General features: G+C 58.8%; 6 protein-coding genes across 6 annotated transcripts; 2 read left to right on the top strand and 4 right to left on the bottom strand.

Moving 5' to 3' along the window:
* Positions 1-3528: 3528 nt before the first annotated feature.
* On the bottom strand, positions 3529-4062 carry UBP2_2 (ubiquitin-specific protease ubp2; the record flags this gene model as incomplete). Its single annotated transcript, XM_028638148.1, has 1 exon — positions 3529-4062. The coding sequence occupies one exon, from the start codon at positions 4060-4062 to the stop codon at positions 3529-3531; it is 534 nt and encodes a 177-aa protein (XP_028497035.1).
* A 45-nt stretch (positions 4063-4107) lies between these two features.
* On the bottom strand, positions 4108-7961 carry UBP2_1 (ubiquitin-specific protease ubp2; the record flags this gene model as incomplete). Its single annotated transcript, XM_028638147.1, has 3 exons — positions 4108-5933; positions 5989-6361; positions 6420-7961. The coding sequence occupies 3 exons, from the start codon at positions 7959-7961 to the stop codon at positions 4108-4110; spliced, it is 3741 nt and encodes a 1246-aa protein (XP_028497034.1).
* Positions 7962-10580: 2619 nt separating this feature from the next.
* POLA2 (DNA polymerase alpha subunit B) lies at positions 10581-12670 on the top strand (the record flags this gene model as incomplete). Its single annotated transcript, XM_028638146.1, has 3 exons — positions 10581-11068; positions 11118-12438; positions 12503-12670. The coding sequence occupies 3 exons, from the start codon at positions 10581-10583 to the stop codon at positions 12668-12670; spliced, it is 1977 nt and encodes a 658-aa protein (XP_028497033.1).
* A 145-nt stretch (positions 12671-12815) lies between these two features.
* MFAP1 (Microfibrillar-associated protein 1) lies at positions 12816-14456 on the bottom strand (the record flags this gene model as incomplete). The annotated part of the gene is made up of 1 exon (XM_028638145.1): positions 12816-14456. One exon carries the CDS (start codon positions 14454-14456, stop codon positions 12816-12818), a length of 1641 nt encoding a protein of 546 aa, XP_028497032.1.
* A 375-nt stretch (positions 14457-14831) lies between these two features.
* Positions 14832-15614, bottom strand: D7B24_003962 (uncharacterized protein; the record flags this gene model as incomplete). The annotated part of the gene is made up of 1 exon (XM_028638144.1): positions 14832-15614. The coding sequence occupies one exon, from the start codon at positions 15612-15614 to the stop codon at positions 14832-14834; it is 783 nt and encodes a 260-aa protein (XP_028497031.1).
* A 445-nt stretch (positions 15615-16059) lies between these two features.
* Positions 16060-18306, top strand: D7B24_003961 (uncharacterized protein; the record flags this gene model as incomplete). Its single annotated transcript, XM_028638143.1, has 1 exon — positions 16060-18306. The coding sequence occupies one exon, from the start codon at positions 16060-16062 to the stop codon at positions 18304-18306; it is 2247 nt and encodes a 748-aa protein (XP_028497030.1).
* Positions 18307-18791: the final 485 nt, after the last annotated feature.

Below are 18791 nucleotides of genomic sequence, written 5' to 3'. Positions count from 1 at the left end.
GGTTGGCTCCAGAGCCACGGCCAGGATCCATTCCATGACGATGATGATCCTGGATAGCTCGGAGGCCATGTGGTGGAGGCGACTCCTGGGCCGCACCACAAGCAGTTAACGTGATTTACCAAGGCCCTACTACTACAGGATATCGCCATGCGTGTGAGCAGACCGCTCGCGGTGACGACCGGAAAGGACCCAGGAACACGACGGACCCTACTTGGCAAGAAGGGCAAGGGGACCAAGGGAGAGGGGCAGCGGCCCGATGGCCTGCGCTGGCGGACGATCCGAACCAATCGACGCCATCAAAGGCAGCCATTGTTGGATCATGTCTACGCGGAAGAGGGGCTCACTGTCGAGCAGAGCGGCCGGCCGGCTGCAAGCTTCATGGTGCTGATCTATTGTGGGAAGAAGCTCTTTGGGCGCGAGACGGAGGGGAGCTTCAAGCTGTCAAACGGGCTGCCGACAGGGATCCGGCCGAGACCAAAGCAGCCATGCCTAGTCTGAGAGCGCCGCCTTCCATGGGCAATCGGCCGGAGTGAGCTGATGGAGGGAGGGACGGAGGGCCTGGTTGCATGAGATGCAGGACGCGCAGGTCGTGCAGGAAGTGTGTCGTCGTCAACAGGAGACCTGATGGGTGGAGGCTGGAGGGATCAGCTCATGATCTGATATCTCGACTGTCCGAAAAAAAGTGGTCTGACACCTTCGAGCGTCCCGCCCCTTTTGCCCTGCACAAATGCCTCTCGTTCTCACGACTCACGCCAATCTTTCGTAGACAGACTTTCTCGCGCATTTCTTTTGCCTTGGTGTTCGCTTTCGCTCCTGGCCTTCCCATTCTTTCTGCCTCTGATTCTGCTGCTGCTGTTCTTGTCGGCATCGATGGAGACGGCTGTCGAGTCGGCCCAAACTCTATCGGCCGTCACTAGTGAGACTACAAGTCCGAACATCCGTTTCCGGGTGCGCCTATCGGACAACGCGGACCTCGATTGTTTGCAGAGAGCGCAGCACTCTTGAGAGGGAGGGGTCGCTCGTCTCGTGTCTGCTTTACTATTCCGAAGGAAGAAGATGTAGACCCATAAGGGTTATTGTCTTCCTCGAAGCGACAACCCTCTCGAACTCTTTGGTCATGGGGAATGAATGAATGCATGCGATGGGATGCGGGGCAAAGTTTGCAAGCCTACGATGAATGTCTCACCTTTTCTTCTTCCGTCCGGGCCCAGGCTGGGCCTGGCATGCATCTCGTGCTCTACCATGACTACTGGCTCAACAGATCTCCTCAGGATGTGCGGATACTCCCCTCGGATACGATGCCGATGCTTGGTGGAGCATCCCGTTGAAGGCTACCGGAATCCGAACTCTTCGGTCTCTCGGAGACGGCCTTTCACATGCCTCCTCCCCCCTGGTCTGTGATGTGTGAAGATGACTATTAATGCTGACATGCCCCTCCCTCCCTCCCTCCCTCTGCTCTGGCTGACTGACGCCTTCATGGCCCAGTGATGTGGAAGCCAACTCGAGGCCATGCCCAAGCTTGAAGCTTGAAGCTCGAAGCTCGAAGCTCCCCGCATTCAGCTCCCCAAGCCAAGCGCCAAGCTCTGCAAGCCACTGCGGCACGCCGGAGTCAGACAGCTATCGTGGACGACGAGCCTATCAAACAGAGCTCGCTGGCCACGCACGACCTGCGATGACTTCGTCCGTCGAATGGCCTGGGCCCAGCTTCTCTGTCTTCCTTCTGCGTTGTTAGCTGCTGGCCCCTCTTCTGCGTCTTCCAAGTCAGTCCTGGTCGGATCGTTGGTTCGGCGCTTGGTTAAGCCGCGGGTGCTTCCCCGAGTCTATGCGTGCTCTTGCTCGAGCGAGTGAAGATGGCGAGCCACGTCGACTCATTGAGACATGACTCTGGCGTGGTCCAGTCAACACACTTGACTTTTGGACGACGCGCTGTATTAAGCTTTGAGCCTGAACAGTTGAGGAGGGGAGGGAGGGCACCAAGCATCGGACATCAGACGAGACAGATCACACCAGCCTCAACCTGAACGGCTCAAGCGTTCGGCCCAAGAATCTCGCCAATCTCCATTCCCCCATTCACCCCCCCTCTTCCTCCTCATGTAGTCCCACCGGTCGACTACGAAACGAAGCATATGGGCGAACCATCTCATAAGGCAGAGAAGACTTTCAAGGCCGAAAGACCCCTCCACTACAGCCCAACTGCCCCCCCCCCCCCCCCCCAAAAATCCATATCACCCCCAACGTAGCATTGTCCACCGAGAACTGAACTCTCGTGCTCCGAGACAGCAAATCACATGGTCCAACATGCTCATCCTCTCTGAAGGACCCCCCTCCGAATGCTCCCCCATCACGAACCAATCCCCGAAGCCTTGCGAGCAGGAGGGTGGGTATACGTCACGCGCTGATCACCCGGATCGTCACAATCTGTCTACCCCTCATGCCCGAAAGGACCCTTCTTCTTCTTCTACGTCTTCCTCGTATATAATTGAGCACTGACCCCGAAAAAGCAAACACACGCTTGACCGCTGGAGGGGAACCACATCATCTCTGACCCCCGTAGACACTACGCCGTCCAAATCTGCCCACAGCCCAGACGCGACAACACAACGAAACCCTCTCCTCGCGCCATCTCCCATCTCGCGTAAACTCACACCACTAGCCGGTACCACCACCGAGCGGGAAGGAGAGAGAGAGAGAGAGCTTGGAAAAGCACATTTGGCGGAATATCACAGGCAGAAGAACGACGCGCGCCCAACATGGCCTTCTCGCCCGCGTACCCCATCCACAAGCCGTCTACGCCGCAGCCTCCGGCCCCGATCCCTATCCACGGCGGAGACGACGGCGAGAGCGACGTCTCGAGGGACTACTAGCCTCCTTGCCGAAAGGCCCCATGAAGATTGAACCGTGGAAGACGACATGTATGGGGCGTTGTATATCCTGAAGCGTGATAGCGGGACGGCGCGATCTGCTATTTTGGGAGCGGCAGGAGGGAAGGCGACAAGCGACCAACACGGAGCAAGCAGAGAATGAATATTTCTCATGTGACAGGATTTCTGGTGGACTGATAGCGGAGCGATCAATCAATACATACATGTTCACGTTACCTGGCACGGCGCCTTGCGAGTTGATATCATTCGGAGATGTTCCTACACTACCATGCCATGCCTGAATTTTGCGAAAAGAGAACGACTCACTATGCGAGCACGGGTGCCGCCTTGTCCTTCCTTTCTTCAGTGTGTTTCCCATGTGCAGCAAATAATCAGTGCAACGTCCAATGAACCATCCCTCGTGCAGTGTTGCCGGAAAAGAAAAATCAAGGAATTCAATGCGGATCGAAACCCATCCGCGGGTATCGTCGAACGATGCAACGCGCATGTATGGGAGCCGTGGTTGACGTGCTCTGGTCGTCACATGGACTGAAAACCCCTCCTGAGTCGAAGGGATTCGGTGCGCGCGATCAAGATGACCCCCATGAGCAGAATCCAGAACGCAGAAACGAATAATTACATCATCGCCAACATCCCCCGCATGCTCTCATCTCTGAAATGGCAGGTACAGCTGACGCGAGAGCGTCTGATCGGCAGCCTGCATGACAGTGTACGCGACCCAGTAGGCCATTTCAGCGCGAGTTCGGAAGAGTAGGTGCCAGTGGTGTCGGAAAAGGGCACCGCTGCCGATGAGGCCGGGCCTGCGGCGAAGGCTCAAAGCTTTGAGGATCAGGAGGTTGTGCTCTACAGCATCAATCCTATCAAAGAGTAAGCCCTGGCTGATGTGATACACCCACGAGAGAAAGGTGCGATGATCGACGGCGGTGCATCGAAATCGGTGCTCGGTTGTGCGGTGCGACCGAACCTGTCGGAGCTTCTTTGCGAGCTTCGGGGGCGAGGGCGGGCTGAGCAGCGCGTGCTTCACGACTCGACCGGGTTCTGCTCCGGGGCGTTCAGCATCATACATGGGCAAACCACCATAAGAGCTTGTTACCTCGCCTGCATCTAGTCCACCCGTCCTGGCGTCGGCGACGAGGCCGTCATCCTCGATGCCGTCGGCATCACTTCCGTCGGAGGCCATTCCGTTGAGGTACGTGATGTGATCAAAGGGGAGAGAGCCAGCAATCTAGGCTGGACCACCCTTTGCCTGGTATGGCGGAGGTTGTTCATCAACAGGCGAGTTCTGATGAACGGCCGGCGGGAAGCTGTGTAGGCCGCTCGACTGCTCGGCCATCATGGCCGAGAAGTCACCTCCCGAGCTGTCGCCGTCGGTGCGGTGGCCCTCCACAGGCTGGCGCCGAGGAACATCGACGAGATTGCTGACCTCATCAGCGCGGACGTAGCAGAGGTAATAGGGGTCACCACCGCCGTTCAGGAGCTTCAGCACATCTTCGGTGCTCGCGTACTCGGTGACAGTCTCATCGTTGTACTTCCTCCAGATGCCCGCTTCAAAGTCACGAATGTACACCCAGTAGTGTCCGGCGTTGAGCTGGCCGCTGTGACAGATGACCGCGTGGAGGAGACATCGATGTTGCCGCAGGTCTTTGAAAATATCGCCCAGACGGTCTAGGTGGGCCTTGGCCTTATCGGCAGCCATGACTTCGATCTGCTGTCTGCTGGGTAGCTCGTAGGGTTGCTCTTGCGTCGAGGGAGGTGAACGGACTTCGAGATCATCGTCGTCGGCTGCCTTCTCGGCCGCATTGGGCTTGTACTCGAAAGGTTTGCATGGGAAGCTGAACGCCGGAGATGGTTGCTTTGACAAGACCAGGGGGGAACCCTCGGGCGCGTCGGAAAGAGTCTCCATCGGAGGCGTGTCAAGTCCACGTTGAATGAAATGGCCGAGGAGGTCGCTGTTGTCAACCTTGGGCGCAGCGGGTAACTCGCCAAGCTGGAGAATCCGCTTCTGGAGAGTCCAGCTGGCGCTCCGGTACTCGTAAAGTCGCGACCCAGGCACGGCGTCAACGAAGCGGTCGAGATAGAGATCCTCGCTAACGATCACCGGATTGCCATTCTTCGTGCCGTTGCTGCTGGTGCGCTGAATCATCACCTGCAAGATTGTGGGCGGCTTGACCGAGCAATCAATGCCACTGTATCGAGTGTAGCCGCTGTCTTCCACGTACTCGAGATCGAAGTTCCGACTGAGAGCATCGTTGATGTCACACGGTCCGCTTTGAGAAGGAAAGGCGCTAACGTAGCGGTCGAACGTTACTTGGACTTGAGGCTCTTGCCCATCTTTCTGGTTGCGAGTTTTGATCGAGATGTAGAAGATATCCATGATGAGGTCGAGCTGCATGCCGTCTTCCGTAACACGGGTGTGCTTGATGGCGCCTTGGACTCTATCCAACAAGCGACCCAAAACTTCTCCGACATCCTGTTGTTCAGTACCGGACGAGCGCTTCTGCGTCTCAAGAGCAGCAAGCACCCGTGCGTCGTTCATGGGATCGTCACTGTCAGCCACAGTGACGGCAGTGTCTTGGTTGCTCTGCAAGTGTCCAGCATCGCCCTCGATGGAAGGTAGAACATCTCCTTCCAAGGGACCGCCCACCTTGTCCGAGTTGACATCAATCTCCATAGCATCGCCGATCAGGGTCTTGCTGCTGCCGGTGCTAGCAGCGTCAGAGACCGCGTCCACAGATACGTTGACCATGTCGATGTCCTGTCCGTTGTGAGCGCCGTAGGCAGTTTCGGCATGTTCGACATGTTCGACGTGCTCGGTCTGTGTCTGAGGCGCATCCGGAGGAGGTCGGGCAGGAAGAGGGGGTGGCGTTGGAAATTGGACGCCCATGACATCGGGTAGACTCTTCGACTGGCTGGAGCCCTGGTCCTTCGAAGCACCCTCCGCAATCTCTTGGACCAGGAAGAGGGCAGCATTGGCCAGGCGCTGTGCGGGTTTGACGGCAACTTGGTCGCTTGTGTACAAGCTGTTGAATAGCTTGGACAGCTCCTCGGCGCCTAAAACGTGTCAGTCTCGGTCATAATGAACAGGGGTCATGGGGCAAGCACGGACATGCGAATGATACAACAGCATCAGGACGGGTCAGCGGCATGCGGTTGCTACCAATGCGACGTGCGGCGATGCTCTCATCGCTGAGGTCTAACTTGTGGTCGTCGAAGTTGAGGACTAGATCTCTCACCGGTTTGACAGTGTAGAGATATTGCAGGATGCTGTTCAGGTAACATGTGTTGCCAATGTTCTTGAGGCCGACGGGGAGATCATAGCGCACCACAAGCGCTTGGGCAGCTGTGAGCTGGTTGTCTTGCGATAGCATGAGTTCCTGGGCAAATGCCGCGAGACGGTCGCTCTTTCTGTTCCGCGAGATTGTATCGAGAGCTTCAAGGCATTCATCCTTGATGTACTGGTTTCCAGGGTGGCTCTTGATCTGCATTCTAGGTTAGCTCTGTCTGTTGCCAAAAGTGCAGGATTTGGCAGAAACTCACCTTGGTGCTAGCCATGGTCTCGATGAACTCGTCGTCATACTGTTCATTCGCTTCGAGCCATACAAAAGCGGTGTTGAGAGACATTGGGCCCTGTGCCGCCTCAATCAAGCGGTCACTCTTCCTCGAACGACCCAGAACCAGAAGGAACTCTTTGGCGAGACCTTCTTGTCCTGGATCGTTCTGAACCTTCTCCTTGAATTTGCTCACAATGACATGGTCGCCCACTGCTTGGATGTTGTCAAGGCCGAAAAAAGAAGCGGCCTGCCATACCATGGCTGTGTCATCGTTGTCACCGTTTGCAATCACGGCGGCACCAGGGTGGTCGATCTTTGATTCCTCCACAGTCGCCTGAAGCATCAGTTCGTCATCTCCCAGGCGTTTCGCATTATTAGCGAGTGCATCAGTGAGGAGCTTGCGGTTGGTAGGCCATATCAGGCACTGGCGGTAGTACGCAAAGAGCGTCAGGCTCTTGTCAAAGTTGGGAAGGACTCCCAAGAGCGAGAATTCAGCATCGCGCGGGTTAATGCTCTGGACATGGAAAGACTTGTTCTGCGGCCAGTTGAAGCAATGGAGCGCTTTCTCCAGTCGGTCCACAGCCGAGTCATGGTGTGGCGATGCAGGGCCTTGCTGGCCGAGGGCGATGATGCGGTTCTCAACTTCGAAGCGCATGTCTTCGACGAACGAGCGTAGCGTTCCAATCTGCGTGGGCGGATTAGGCGGTTCGAGAGGCTCAGGAACGAAATAGTCCTCATCAGCACCGTCGTTGTCAAGCGTTTGCTCCACGAAACCCAGTGCGTTGAAGAGAGGCCAGAGTTCTTCGCCGAAGGAAACTTGAAATCGCTTATTACGCTTTGAAATCTTTCGACTCTGGGGGTCGCTCAGTCGGTTTTTCAGATACGTGTTGAGCAAGTGAAGACCGGACGAGAGCCAATCATCCTTAAACTCGGCAAAGCGTTCGGGCTGCGTCTGCCGGGCTTCTTCCAGGCGTTTGCGGGCACCATTCATGTCTTGAAGTGCCTTGAGCCACTCAAGGTTGAGACGAGGGAGATACGTTTCCACGGTCACTTGTAGGGAGCAGGAGGCGCCCGAACATTTGTACTGTGTCCGGCCGACCAGGGGAGACCGATGAGGGTCAGCCAGCTGCTCGCATTCCTTGGATGACCAAGTGCTCTCGTGAACGAGATGGTGCGCCAGGTCCTCGGCCTCGGGTGGACAGTCGAGGCTACCAGTGTAGTGGGCAACTCCAGCATTGCAAAGGCCTTGAGCGCGGGACTCATCGTAGACGACCTTGACAACGATGTGGTGATCGCAGCCTCGACACAGAAGCGACAAGATAGTCGGGTTCGCGCCCTCGATATTGCTCTGCTCTGGGAAGACCTTGAAGTCGTGCGAATGAGAGAACAGTTCAGGTTGGAGGTAAGCAAGACGTTCATCCACGGACAATTTCACAGAATTCTCGACTTCGTGTATGAGGCCGGAAAGGAGATCGTAGATCCATCGAGGGGCTGTTCGGCCGCCCTCAGAGGAAGGCTGCAGCGACATTTCGACGATCTGCAACTGTATCAGCTTGTTCTGCAGGGGAGGGACGCCAAGATAGAGTCATATCGTGGTTACCTCTGAGCCCTAGGATCTCTCGGATCGGCCGTGTACCCTGTTGTTCGTGGCGCCGAGGTCTTCCTCTTCTCAATCTTGTGGTTGAAGCTCTTGGAAGGTGGGTAGAAGCGGACAAAGGCACAGAGGAGTGTCCCGAAGAAGGACCACGTTATTTCGACGTGTTTTTGTATCGTGGAGCAAGGTGTAGGGCAGGGCAACTCCCTACCTGGGGAGAGGGGGAAAGATGACTCGTCCTGAGGTGGTCGTCGCCGCGGCGATGGCCAGGGTGCAAAACGACGCAGTCAGTAGGCTCCGATATTGAGGAGCCGGAACAGCCTGCACAGGAACCCTCACAAAGCCGGCGAATGGGTAAATCTTTCGCAGCCCTAATTTCGCAGAAGCCGAAAGGCAGCTCGACTGGTTGATATCGCGAATGTGAAGGTTGGCGTGATATAACGCGCAAGGCCGCCAGGTTGACACCTGGTTCTCTTACGTGCCGAGTATCAGAGGTTGGATGATCACGCCCACAGACGCCGAGGAGGTATGGTAGGCTCGTAGAGGGAACGGCACGGGATGGCCGTGACTTCGGGGATCGTTCTCGAAGAGCAGCGAGTGCAAGTGTACGTGAGCGCAACGGAAGTGTCAACTCCTGCAGCAACAACGTTAACGCAGGTCGCAAACAAAGCTCCAAGGAAGAGGAGCTGCACGACTGTGCGGATGGGCGTATCTACAATAGACGGGGGTCATCAGTCATAACCTGGGCGTGTACTCTCGCAGTCAAAGAAGGATAAAAGTCAAAGGACGGCAGAACAGTAAAATGAGACGGCTGGTCACGCCGTAGATGTACAGCAGCCAGTGTCCTCAAAAGGTGGCCCAGCGAGGGAGATATCAACGCAAGTGATGGTGGGGGAAGACTTGGGAGGCGAGATGGCCCAGGAGCTTGGCCCACCGATCTGGCACAGCAGACATCACTGCGCCAAGCTGCTGACGCAGCCTTGCAGGTCATGACAGGGAGTGGCAACAAGGCGTCGAATCAACGACAGCAACGCGCTGAGCTTCGGCACAGACCATTCGTTGATCGAGTGCGCCTCGACTAAGCCTCTTGTGGTGTCAGGTGAGAAGCACTACTCTCGGTAAGACCCGAACCAGGGTCAAGGCCAGTGTCGGTATGTTCGGTGTGCTTGGCTCTGGTTGAAGGAAGTACCCCAGACAACGTACTTCTAACACTCACGCACTTTGTGCTGGCGTTGATAATCCACTCAGCCGGTGGTGTATGCGATTTGAGACGTTGAATATCACTCGATATCTTTGACTCGCGATGCTGCTGGGAAAATGTAGGCGTCACTAACTAAAGAACGTTCCGAATAGCAGTTCCTTCAACAGTCTTGAACCTTTTGTTCTAGACAAAGCACGGACCTCACTCACGTGATCCTGATCGTTACCCACGATGCCATTGGCCAGCAACGTCGGTCGAAGACGATGGCAAGCTCTCGGCGCCAGGAGTAGCGCAGTATGTATAGCGTCATAAACATCAGGAGATCAAAAATGGAATGGAGTCCTCGTCTGTGGATTTGACCAAGTCACCATGGCCATGGAATTTGTGTTGAAGCGAGTGTCTACACTGTCGCTTTCTTTTTGCCCAGCGGGCTCCATATGAGACCATGGGGTCCTGTGGTACAAGGGACGTGTGCCGAAAAACTTGACCTTGGAGACTGACCTGGATCCGTAGAGTCGAGGAGCCCTGTCTAGGCCAACCAACTTCATGGCGATTCGGAGACACCAGACGAGCCAAACGGACACACTCTCACAACGTCAGCTCAACTGTTCTCTCTATCTGATGGTCTCATTCTATGAATGCTCGGTATGCTCTTACAGCTCGCCCGTCTTTCCATAATGCGCCGACTGCGATCCTTGAAAGAGTGCTGAACTCAGCTCCTGACCTGTCAAGTGACGGTGAGATCACGCCCATGCAGGCGTGGAACAGCATTCGATCGCGACCTCGATTTGGAGGAGTGGACTTGCACAAGTTTCAGGCGCTTGCCGAGGGGCTGTGAGACGCGGTTCAGTGCCACGGATATGTCACTGTAGCAAATTGGCGCCTCGTCAGATCATTTGCCAGCGCTTGCTAACGGCCAGTACTCGGCTTGGAGCCGTGGTCAAGACACAGGTTTTGGAGAGGTTGGTGTGCGAAAAGCTCGTACTGGGCAATCGTTCTGATGCTACTCCTGGAGTGTACGGCTTTTGCATATGCAATGCATGATGAAGTTCACGATGATGGCTTTGTGATTTTGAATATCAGAGACTGCAGATCAGAGATTTTGCTGGAATGCTGATCGCAGTGTCTGTTCAACTCAGTGATCGACGTGGCCGCCGGTGTCTCCCAGTACTGCTTTAAGGTACATGTACCTAGGTAGCCCGAGTTGTGGGGTTGGGTGCACTTTACGCGTCGGACGCGTCTCGCCCGCCAATTCCTCTTCACCTTTCCAACTCCCTGTCACCAGACCACACAACTACGGCCTCCGCTCGAGGTCCGTCAACACGCCATCGCCGAGCTTTCAAAACAACATCATGGCGGACGCAGAATTGCAGGAGCGTTTTGGCTCCGGTCACGACTCGATCGAGCCAGACGTCATCAATGAAATGCAGTCCATCATGCGCCTCTACGAGCTCTCTGCCGAAGATTTGTACTACAAGTGGGAGTCCTACTGCATCAAGATGGAGATGGATGCGGCGACAGTTACGCTCCCGCCTCTGCGAAATCTCAAGCAGGACATTCAGGATGCCCTGGAGAAGAACACCCGACAACAGACCCAGGTCAAGACGGAGAAGAGGGCGGGCGCGACACCAAGGGCAGCACGGGCTGGTGGCGATGTCTACGGCATGCTCGACGGCTTGTTGCCGAACACGCCTGCGTCTGCGAGGAACAAGAGCGCGAGCACCAAGAAGAAGCCCTACGAGACGCCGTCCATGTCGAGGGTAAAGGGCGTGCCCGCCAGTTCGCCGGACTATAAGAGCAGTCCCATGAAGATGGAGGATCATGTCAACTCGATGCTACCGTGAGCGGCCCCTTGCTATTCTTGATGGTCATTCATGCTGACCAGGCAGACCGTCTTCCTTCAACGACCGCCCAAACGCCGGCGAGATCCTCGAGATCCTCAACGAGCACCTGCAAGCCCCCGAGTCACCCATCTGTCCCTATCCAGAATCCCGTATCAAGTTGACGGCGGCCTCCGACCAAAAGAAGCTCGCCTACAAGCCAATGGGCATGAAATTGTCCGAGGCCTCTGAGATCCTAGACGACAGGATAGACGACTTCATGGAGCTGGTCCAGAACCACCACCGGCTCGATGCCTCCGAATTCGGCAGCGCCGCCAACCAGAGCACCACACCCGTCATCGCAGTAGGCCGCATCGCCTCAGATTCCCCAGAGGGCAAGCTGAACGCAGCCTCCATAGTTCTCGAAACGTCACGAAGAACTGGCGGTGGCCAGCGGGTGCCCTTGAACATGGGTCAAAGAGGATTCAGCTTCTTCCCCGGCCAGATCGTTGCTGTCAAGGGCATCAACTCGTCAGGCAGCGAGTTCTTGGTCGAAGACGTTCTCGACATGCCGCTCCTCCCCAATGCTGCATCCTTGCCAGCCACACTGGCGGCTCATCGCGAGAGGCTGCGAGGTGACCCAGATGCCATGGACTCGGACTCTGACCCAGCGCCGCTGAACGTCTTGTTCGCTTCCGGTCCCTATACTGCCGACGACAACCTCGACTTTGAGCCTCTGCAAGCGCTCTGCAGCCGTGCCGCCGACACCTATGCCGACGCTGTCATCCTCACCGGTCCCTTCATCGATGCTGAGCACCCCCTCATCGCCATGGGTGACTTTGACCTTCCCGAGGACGCCGTCATCGACCCAGACACGGCCACGATGACCACTGTCTTCAAATACCTCTTTACCCCCGCGCTCAACCGCCTCGCTGCCGCGAACCCCGCTGTCACAATACTCCTCGTGCCTTCCGTCCGCGACATCATCGACAAGCACGTGTCCTGGCCCCAGGACACTTTCGCCAAGAAGGACCTCGGCCTGCACAAGGCGATCCGCATCATCTCCAACCCCATGACTCTCTCCGTCAACGAGACGGTCATGGGCCTTTCCTCACAGGACGCCCTCTGGGAGCTGCGTCACGAGGAGGTTGTCGCCGGAAAGCCCAAGGACACCGTGTTGCTATCAAGGCTCTGTAGGTATCTGCTCGAGCAGAGACACTACTTCCCGCTCTTCCCGCCGGCGGATCGGTCGAAGCTGCCAAAGACGGGTACGGAAGAGGGACTGCCGCCCGGAGCCATGCTGGATGTGAGCTACCTGAAGCTGGGCGAGATGGTCAACGTCAGGCCGGACCTGCTGCTGGTGCCGAGTTTCCTGCCTCCGTTTGCCAAGGTAAGCCTGCTGCGTTCCCTGCACTTTATTGTCTGTTCTCTTCTGATTTGCTGATGCGGCGCAGGTCGTCGAGAGTGTGTTGGTCATCAACCCTGGAGTGTTGTCCAAGAGGCGAGGTGCTGGCACATACGCGCGCATGACGTTGTATCCGCCCTCAGGGCGTGGGGATGGCGAGACCATGGTCAGCCATCAAGTGTTTGACCGAGCGCGTGTTGAGATTACCAAGATTTAGCAAAAATGCACAAGGCATGTCCCATGCCAATTTTCTTTCAGACTACAATGGCAGAGAAGAAGATGGATGGGTGGGTATCAGGGGTTGGGTATCAGGTATTCAATTTGTTGTTCCTCTGGCACGGCTACGCATGGCCATTGCCGGCTCACCTGTAGTCTACCCGGCGTCGCTTGTCACTCTCGTCATGGCGATTGCCATCTCGCGACGGACTGCGTTTCCTCCGGTCACGGTCATCACGCGAGTCTCGCCGCCGCCGTGGTGATCCTGAGCGCGACCTGTGCCTCCGCCTGTCGTCATCGCGACTACGGTCTCGCCTACGGTAGCTGTCGCCCCTGTCCCTGCTCCTGTCCCGGCGCTCTTCACGATCTCTCTGCGACCTCTCGCCGCTGGGCCTGTCGGGCGCCCTTGATGACCCACCCTTCCTCTCGCCCAGCGGAATAGCGTTGGCGCCATTGCGGTCGTCCCGGGAGGCGTCGGGCCTGAACCTGTCATCGACGTCGCCGTACCGTCCCGCATAGTTGCCGTCGCGATCGCCCCTGCGGTCATTGAAGTCGCCCCAGCGTCCCGTGTCCTCTGACCGCAGGTCCTTGTACTTGGTTCCGCCCTTGCGTCCGAGCTTCGTCATGTCGCGCTTCTGCAGGTACTCGGGCAGCACGCTGCGGTCCTTGATCTCGTCGGCAAACCTCGCGCCCGCAAGGTCGCGCTTGTCGAGTCCCGCGGCAGCCGCCTCCTCGGAGAAGAAGACGCCCTTGTGGTAGTACTTTTGCATGAACCCCATCTTGCCTTTGCCCTCCTTCTCCTCCTTCTGCTTGGCCATCTTGTCGGCATCCTCCGCCTCACGCTCCTCCGCCGTCAGCGCGTCCCGCCTCTCGCGCTCGGCAATCTCGGCCTCCTGCTCCGCCAGCCTGTCCCTCTCCCGCTTGACGCGCCGCAGCTCGCGCAGCCGCCACGCCGCCTCCTCGGCCGCCGGATCCACGTCATCCTCCGTGTCGACGTCCGAGTCCGACGCGCCCCCGGCGCCCGGCCCAGCGGCGTCCTCCCAGTGCTGCTTCCCCGCCCTGCGCGCCGCGAGGTCCTTCTGGATCTGCTCCTCGACCATGGCGTCCCTCTCGGCGTCGCGCCGCGCCTGCTCGGCCGCCTGCCGCCGCTCCTCCTCTTCGGCCGGCGGCACCGTCGTCGCCGCCGCCGCCGCCGCCTGGCCACCGCGCTGGTTCTTCGGGATGAATTTCGGGCGCAGCATCAGCCGCCGCGGCGCCGCCTCCTCTTCCTCTTCGCTGCTGCTGCTCTCCTCTTCCTCGCTGGCCTCGCCGCCCTCGTCCTCGTCCTCGTCTCCCTCTTCGTCTTCCTCGGTCACGAAACCCTCTTCCGCCGCGGCCTGCGCCGCCCTTTCGGCGGCGACGCGCGCCGCTTCCTTGGCCTGCGCTTCGCGGCGCCGCTGGTCGAGGTTCAGGGTGCCCAGGGCCGAGGACGAGATGATCTTGCCGGCGGAGGGCGCCTTGGGGGGTGGGGGAATGGCGGCGGCGGCAGTAACTCCATCGTCGTGGCCGGAGCCCTTGTCGTCGGCGTCCGAGTCGGATTCGGAGGACGAGTCTGGCTGGTGGGCTTTGCCGGGCCGGTAGCGGGCTGGCTTGATGGGGTTCGCGGTCATGCGTTTTGGCGGCATCTCGGGCGGAATGGGGGGTTCGTCGTGGTGGTGGGGGGGGGGTTGGCAAGGTGAAGTCGTGCAAGAGGTGGAAATGTTTTCGAGGTCGAGCTTGGGGATGGATGTTTGGAGGTTCTGGCGCATCCCTGTCGAGGCGCTGGAGCTTGGGGTGGGTTTTGTGGAGACGGGCGACAGGTGACGGGCAGTGAGGGGCTGAGGAGCGCTGGAGAGCGCTGGAGAGCGCTGAAGAGTGCTGAAGAGTGCTGAAGAGTGCTGAAGGGCGTTGAAGACCGCTGAAGACCGCTGATCGGCGCCCTGATTTCGGCGCTACATGAGAAGGCTCTTTAAGTGAATATAAATCACGGCAAACATCAAACCTGGAGCAATAAGCAGACGATCAACGACTCCCCAGAAGTCTCTCACATCATGTCAAGTCCAAACAGAATGCGTGAAATCATCTATTCGTAATGAAGAACGCCTGGATCCATCTCCAAGTCCCCGTAACTAAAATCAGAGGTATCATAGAATCTCTTCGTCAAGTTCGTCACTCGCCGCCGGCGCAGCAGCAGCAGCAGCAGCAGCAGCAGTCGCCTTCCCTGCCACAACCGGCGCAGCATCCATCTCTTCGTCCGTCTCGGCACCCTTGTCCTCGCCAGCAGCCGCGGCGTCCTTGGCATGCTCGTCCTCGTCGGCCGAGTCGTCCTCGGCCGCCATCAGCGCGCGCCTGACCTCGTCGAGCGACTTCTTGTTGACGTCCTCCCAGTTCTTGGCCCGGCCCTGGATGACCTTGGAGTGGCCCCTGCTCTTCTCCTTCTTGTTGGCGGTGCGGTCCATGATGGCCTCGGCGCGGTCGGCGCCCTTCTCGGCACGACGGCGGGCCTTGGTGCTGAGCACGGCCTTGCGGCCGGCCTTGTTCTTCTTCGTGATGCCGGCGCCGTGCTGGGCCTGCAGGACGGCGGGGCGCGAATCGACAGACTCGGCGGGGGCCTTGACGTTCTTGAGCGACTTGTCCGTGTCAATGTCCACGTCGGTCTCGCGGCGCGCGGCGCGGGAGTGCTTGGAGGGGGCTGCCCGTCTCGTCAGTGCTGTATTCTGTGTGCCATGTTCTGCTGGGGAGAGAGGGGCCTCGGAGGAAACGGTGGGCAGAGGGAGGGCAGAGGCCTGGACAGCATGGGGGCAACAATACCTTTCGCCTTTTTTGAGATGCCGGGTTTCGCCATTGTGGTTTCTTCTGAGACCGGTGCCTGGATCGCGCCGTGGTGCAAGAGAGGAGCTCGGCACGGCGAAGAGCGCCCGCTGCATCGCACATTCTCGTTCTGCCGCGACAAAGACGTGGGGTTCAAGAAAATTCCTTATCTTATCTGCCGTCACGCACCACAAATGCATCCCCAAGGCAGGCAAGGACGCAAGAAATAGAGGGGGGGGTCAGGTCTGAGGGGGGTCAGGTCTACGGTGCTCCCGCTCGAGGTTGCCTGCCCTCTTGCCTGTGCTGGCCCTTTCACAACGAACTGCATCTCTGACTGCTCTGCATTTCCCATCCCCCTCGCCTCTCGACATCCTCCCCAGCTTCGCCTACCACCCCGGTTCGTACGGTACCAGTACCGGCCTGTCCCATTCTCAGCATGGAATTTCATGTCTCTTTTTCATTCAGCTAAACGTCGTCAAAACAACGACGCCCTTGCACCTCTCTTTGCATCCCATCTGCGACGGGCTTTCACGTGTCGCATCGCCACGAAACACCTCCAGCATGAATTCCCAACGATCCCATCCGAGCTACCTCAACCAGAACCCCGATGCCCTCCGATCGCCCTATACGCTCGATACCATTAGAGACAGAATCTACGAACCGACTTTCCTCCTCTCCCTCGCCGCCCTCTTCGTCACCACCGTCCTCCTCACCACCTCCCTTCGAGGTGGCGCCCTGTGGGACGCCCTTGTCCACGTCCTGCCCTACCGGCTGCTCTACGCCCTCGAGAACTGGCTGCGCCCGCCGCTGGCCCCGCGCCCGATGCTGCAGGGCCCTGCGCGCACGCATGCCGTGAAGAGCGACATGATGCAAAAGATTCTCGGCATGGACAGAGCCGGCGGCGGCGGCGGCATCATGAACACCGTCTCGCAAGCCGGCCAGCGTGGCCTCACCTCCATGTCGGGCGCCATGATGGCCTTCAAGGGCGACTCGGAGAGCCCGCCGGGCCTCGGCAACCTCGACAACTCGTGTTACCAGAACAGCATCCTCCAGGGGCTCGCCTCGCTGAAGCCCCTGCCGCGGTACCTCTCCGAGCAGCTTCGCGACGCCGACCTCGACCGCAGGCGCTATGACGCCACCGTCACGCTGCGTGGCTTGATTGCAGACCTCAACAGCGTCGAGAACAATGGGCGAACGCTGTGGACGCCCAGTTCCCTGAAGAACATGAGCACCTGGCAGCAGCAGGATGCGCAGGAATACTTCTCCAAGCTGCTGGACGAGATTGACAAGGAGATTGCCAAGGCCGGGATGCGTAAAAACAGCTTGCCGTCGCTCGACACCAGCGCAACGGCCGCAGCGGCACCCACCACAGCCAGCGCCCCGGACGATACCAATTTGAGCCAGCACAGCGACGACAGCGGCTACCAGAGCGTTTCCACCCTGTCGAGGGCAAGCTCGGCTGCCAAGCTCGCCAGGAACCCCCTCGAAGGCCTCGTCGCACAGAGGGTCGCCTGCGTGCAGTGCGGCCACTCGGACGGCCTCGCCATGATCCCCTTCAACTGTCTGACCCTCAGCCTGGGCCTCAACTCGGCCGAGCACGACCTCTACGAACTCCTCGACGCGTACGCCAACATCGAATCCATCGAAGGTGTCGAGTGCGGCAAGTGCACCCTTCTCAAGGTGCGCAAGCTCCTCAACATCCTCATCGAGCGTAACCCCGGAACGGGCAGCGAGATGCCCCGATCCCGCCTCGCCGCCGTTGAGGAGGCGTTTGAGGATGACGACTTCGAAGACAAGACCATCACGGAGAAGTGCAAAGTCTCGGCATCCCACAAGGTCACCTCGACCAAGACGAAGCAGACCGTCATCGCGCGCCCGCCGCAGAGCCTGGCGATACACATGAACCGCTCCGCCTTTGACGAGAACACGGGTCACATGTGGAAGAACGGCGCCGCCGTCCGGTTTCCACCCACGCTGGACCTAGGACCGTGGTGCCTCGGCAGCGCGGGGACCTACGCGCGCGTCACGCCGGACGAAGAGGCCAGCACCGGTGGTGGCACTGGCCGCGGGCTGCCCAAAGTCAAGCCTGCGCGCCCGGACGAGGAGGAGTGGCTGCTCAACCCGCGCAGCTCCATGGTCGCCGGTGACAAGGGCCAGTCCAAGATCACGGGTCCCCTGTACGAGCTGCAGGCCGTGGTCACGCATTTTGGCAGGCACGAGAACGGCCACTACATTTGCTACCGCAAGTTTCCGCGCACCTCCCCGCCGACGCAAGTCGCGCCGACAAAGGATATGGACGCCGACGACCTGCAGGCGACGGCCGGTGGCGGCGGCATGGAGCTCAAACCCCTAGCCGTCGAGCAGGCCGGGACCCAGGAGGCGAAGGCGGAAGCAGAAGACGCGGAGGCCGCTGTGCAGGACGAAGAGGTCGAGATGGACTGGTGGCGCCTCAGCGACGAGACGGTCCGCAAGGTAGACGAGGAGCACGTCCTCTCCCAGGGCGGCGTCTTCATGCTCTTCTACGACTGCGTCGATGCGCGCAGCCTTCTCACGTCCCAGGCCGACGCCGAGGCCGACGGTCCTCAAGTAGAAGCCGAGGGCACCGCGCCCACAGACAGCGCGGGACCCGCGGCCCAGGCCCTGGAACAGGCGGCACCGTTCAAGACGGGCGGCCCTGCCGAGGGGCCCGAGGAGGAACCCTCCGCCGCAGACCTGCCGCGGGGCGTCGTCTCTGTGGGCGTCACTGACGCGTCACCAGACGCACCTGCGGCTCTGCCCGTCGGGGCATCAGACCAATGTCAGCCCTAGCAAGCCAACCCCCGCCATGACAACGCCCAGGGGCTGTTGTTACCCGTTCCCGTTCCCGTTCCCGTTCCTGCTGCCGCCTCGGCCACGTAGGACATGCCGTAGAGCGCAGCAACACGGGAAAGGAGGAACGAGAAGGCGGCAGTGGAGGTGTCGAAAATGACATGCGTACGACACGTAGCGCTCGCGAGCGACTCGTAGTTATTTCAAGGGGGCGGAACAAGGGAAATTGGGGGACTTATTATGATTTTCGGCATAGCGATGGCGTTAGGCGGGCTGGCACTTCGGCATCGTTTTGGCACTACACGTGCACCACTCTATTGGTTCTACATCGTCCAGGGGGCGGGGACCGGACCTCAAGAGCACCAAGGTCGCTATATCGTGGCATTCATCAGAGGGTTTTCAGGACTTCATTCCACCAGGCGACTGTGTCCCTTTTCGATGTGACCTGCCATGCATGACGGGCTCCCTGCCAGAAAAAGGGCGTA

The sequence above is a fragment of the Verticillium nonalfalfae genome (genome assembly GCF_003724135.2).
Source record: "Verticillium nonalfalfae strain VnAa140/NRRL 66861 chromosome Unknown scaffold_22, whole genome shotgun sequence".
Taxonomy (NCBI): Eukaryota; Fungi; Ascomycota; class Sordariomycetes; order Glomerellales; family Plectosphaerellaceae; genus Verticillium; species Verticillium nonalfalfae.
This window is presented reverse-complemented; position numbering and strand designations above follow the sequence as displayed.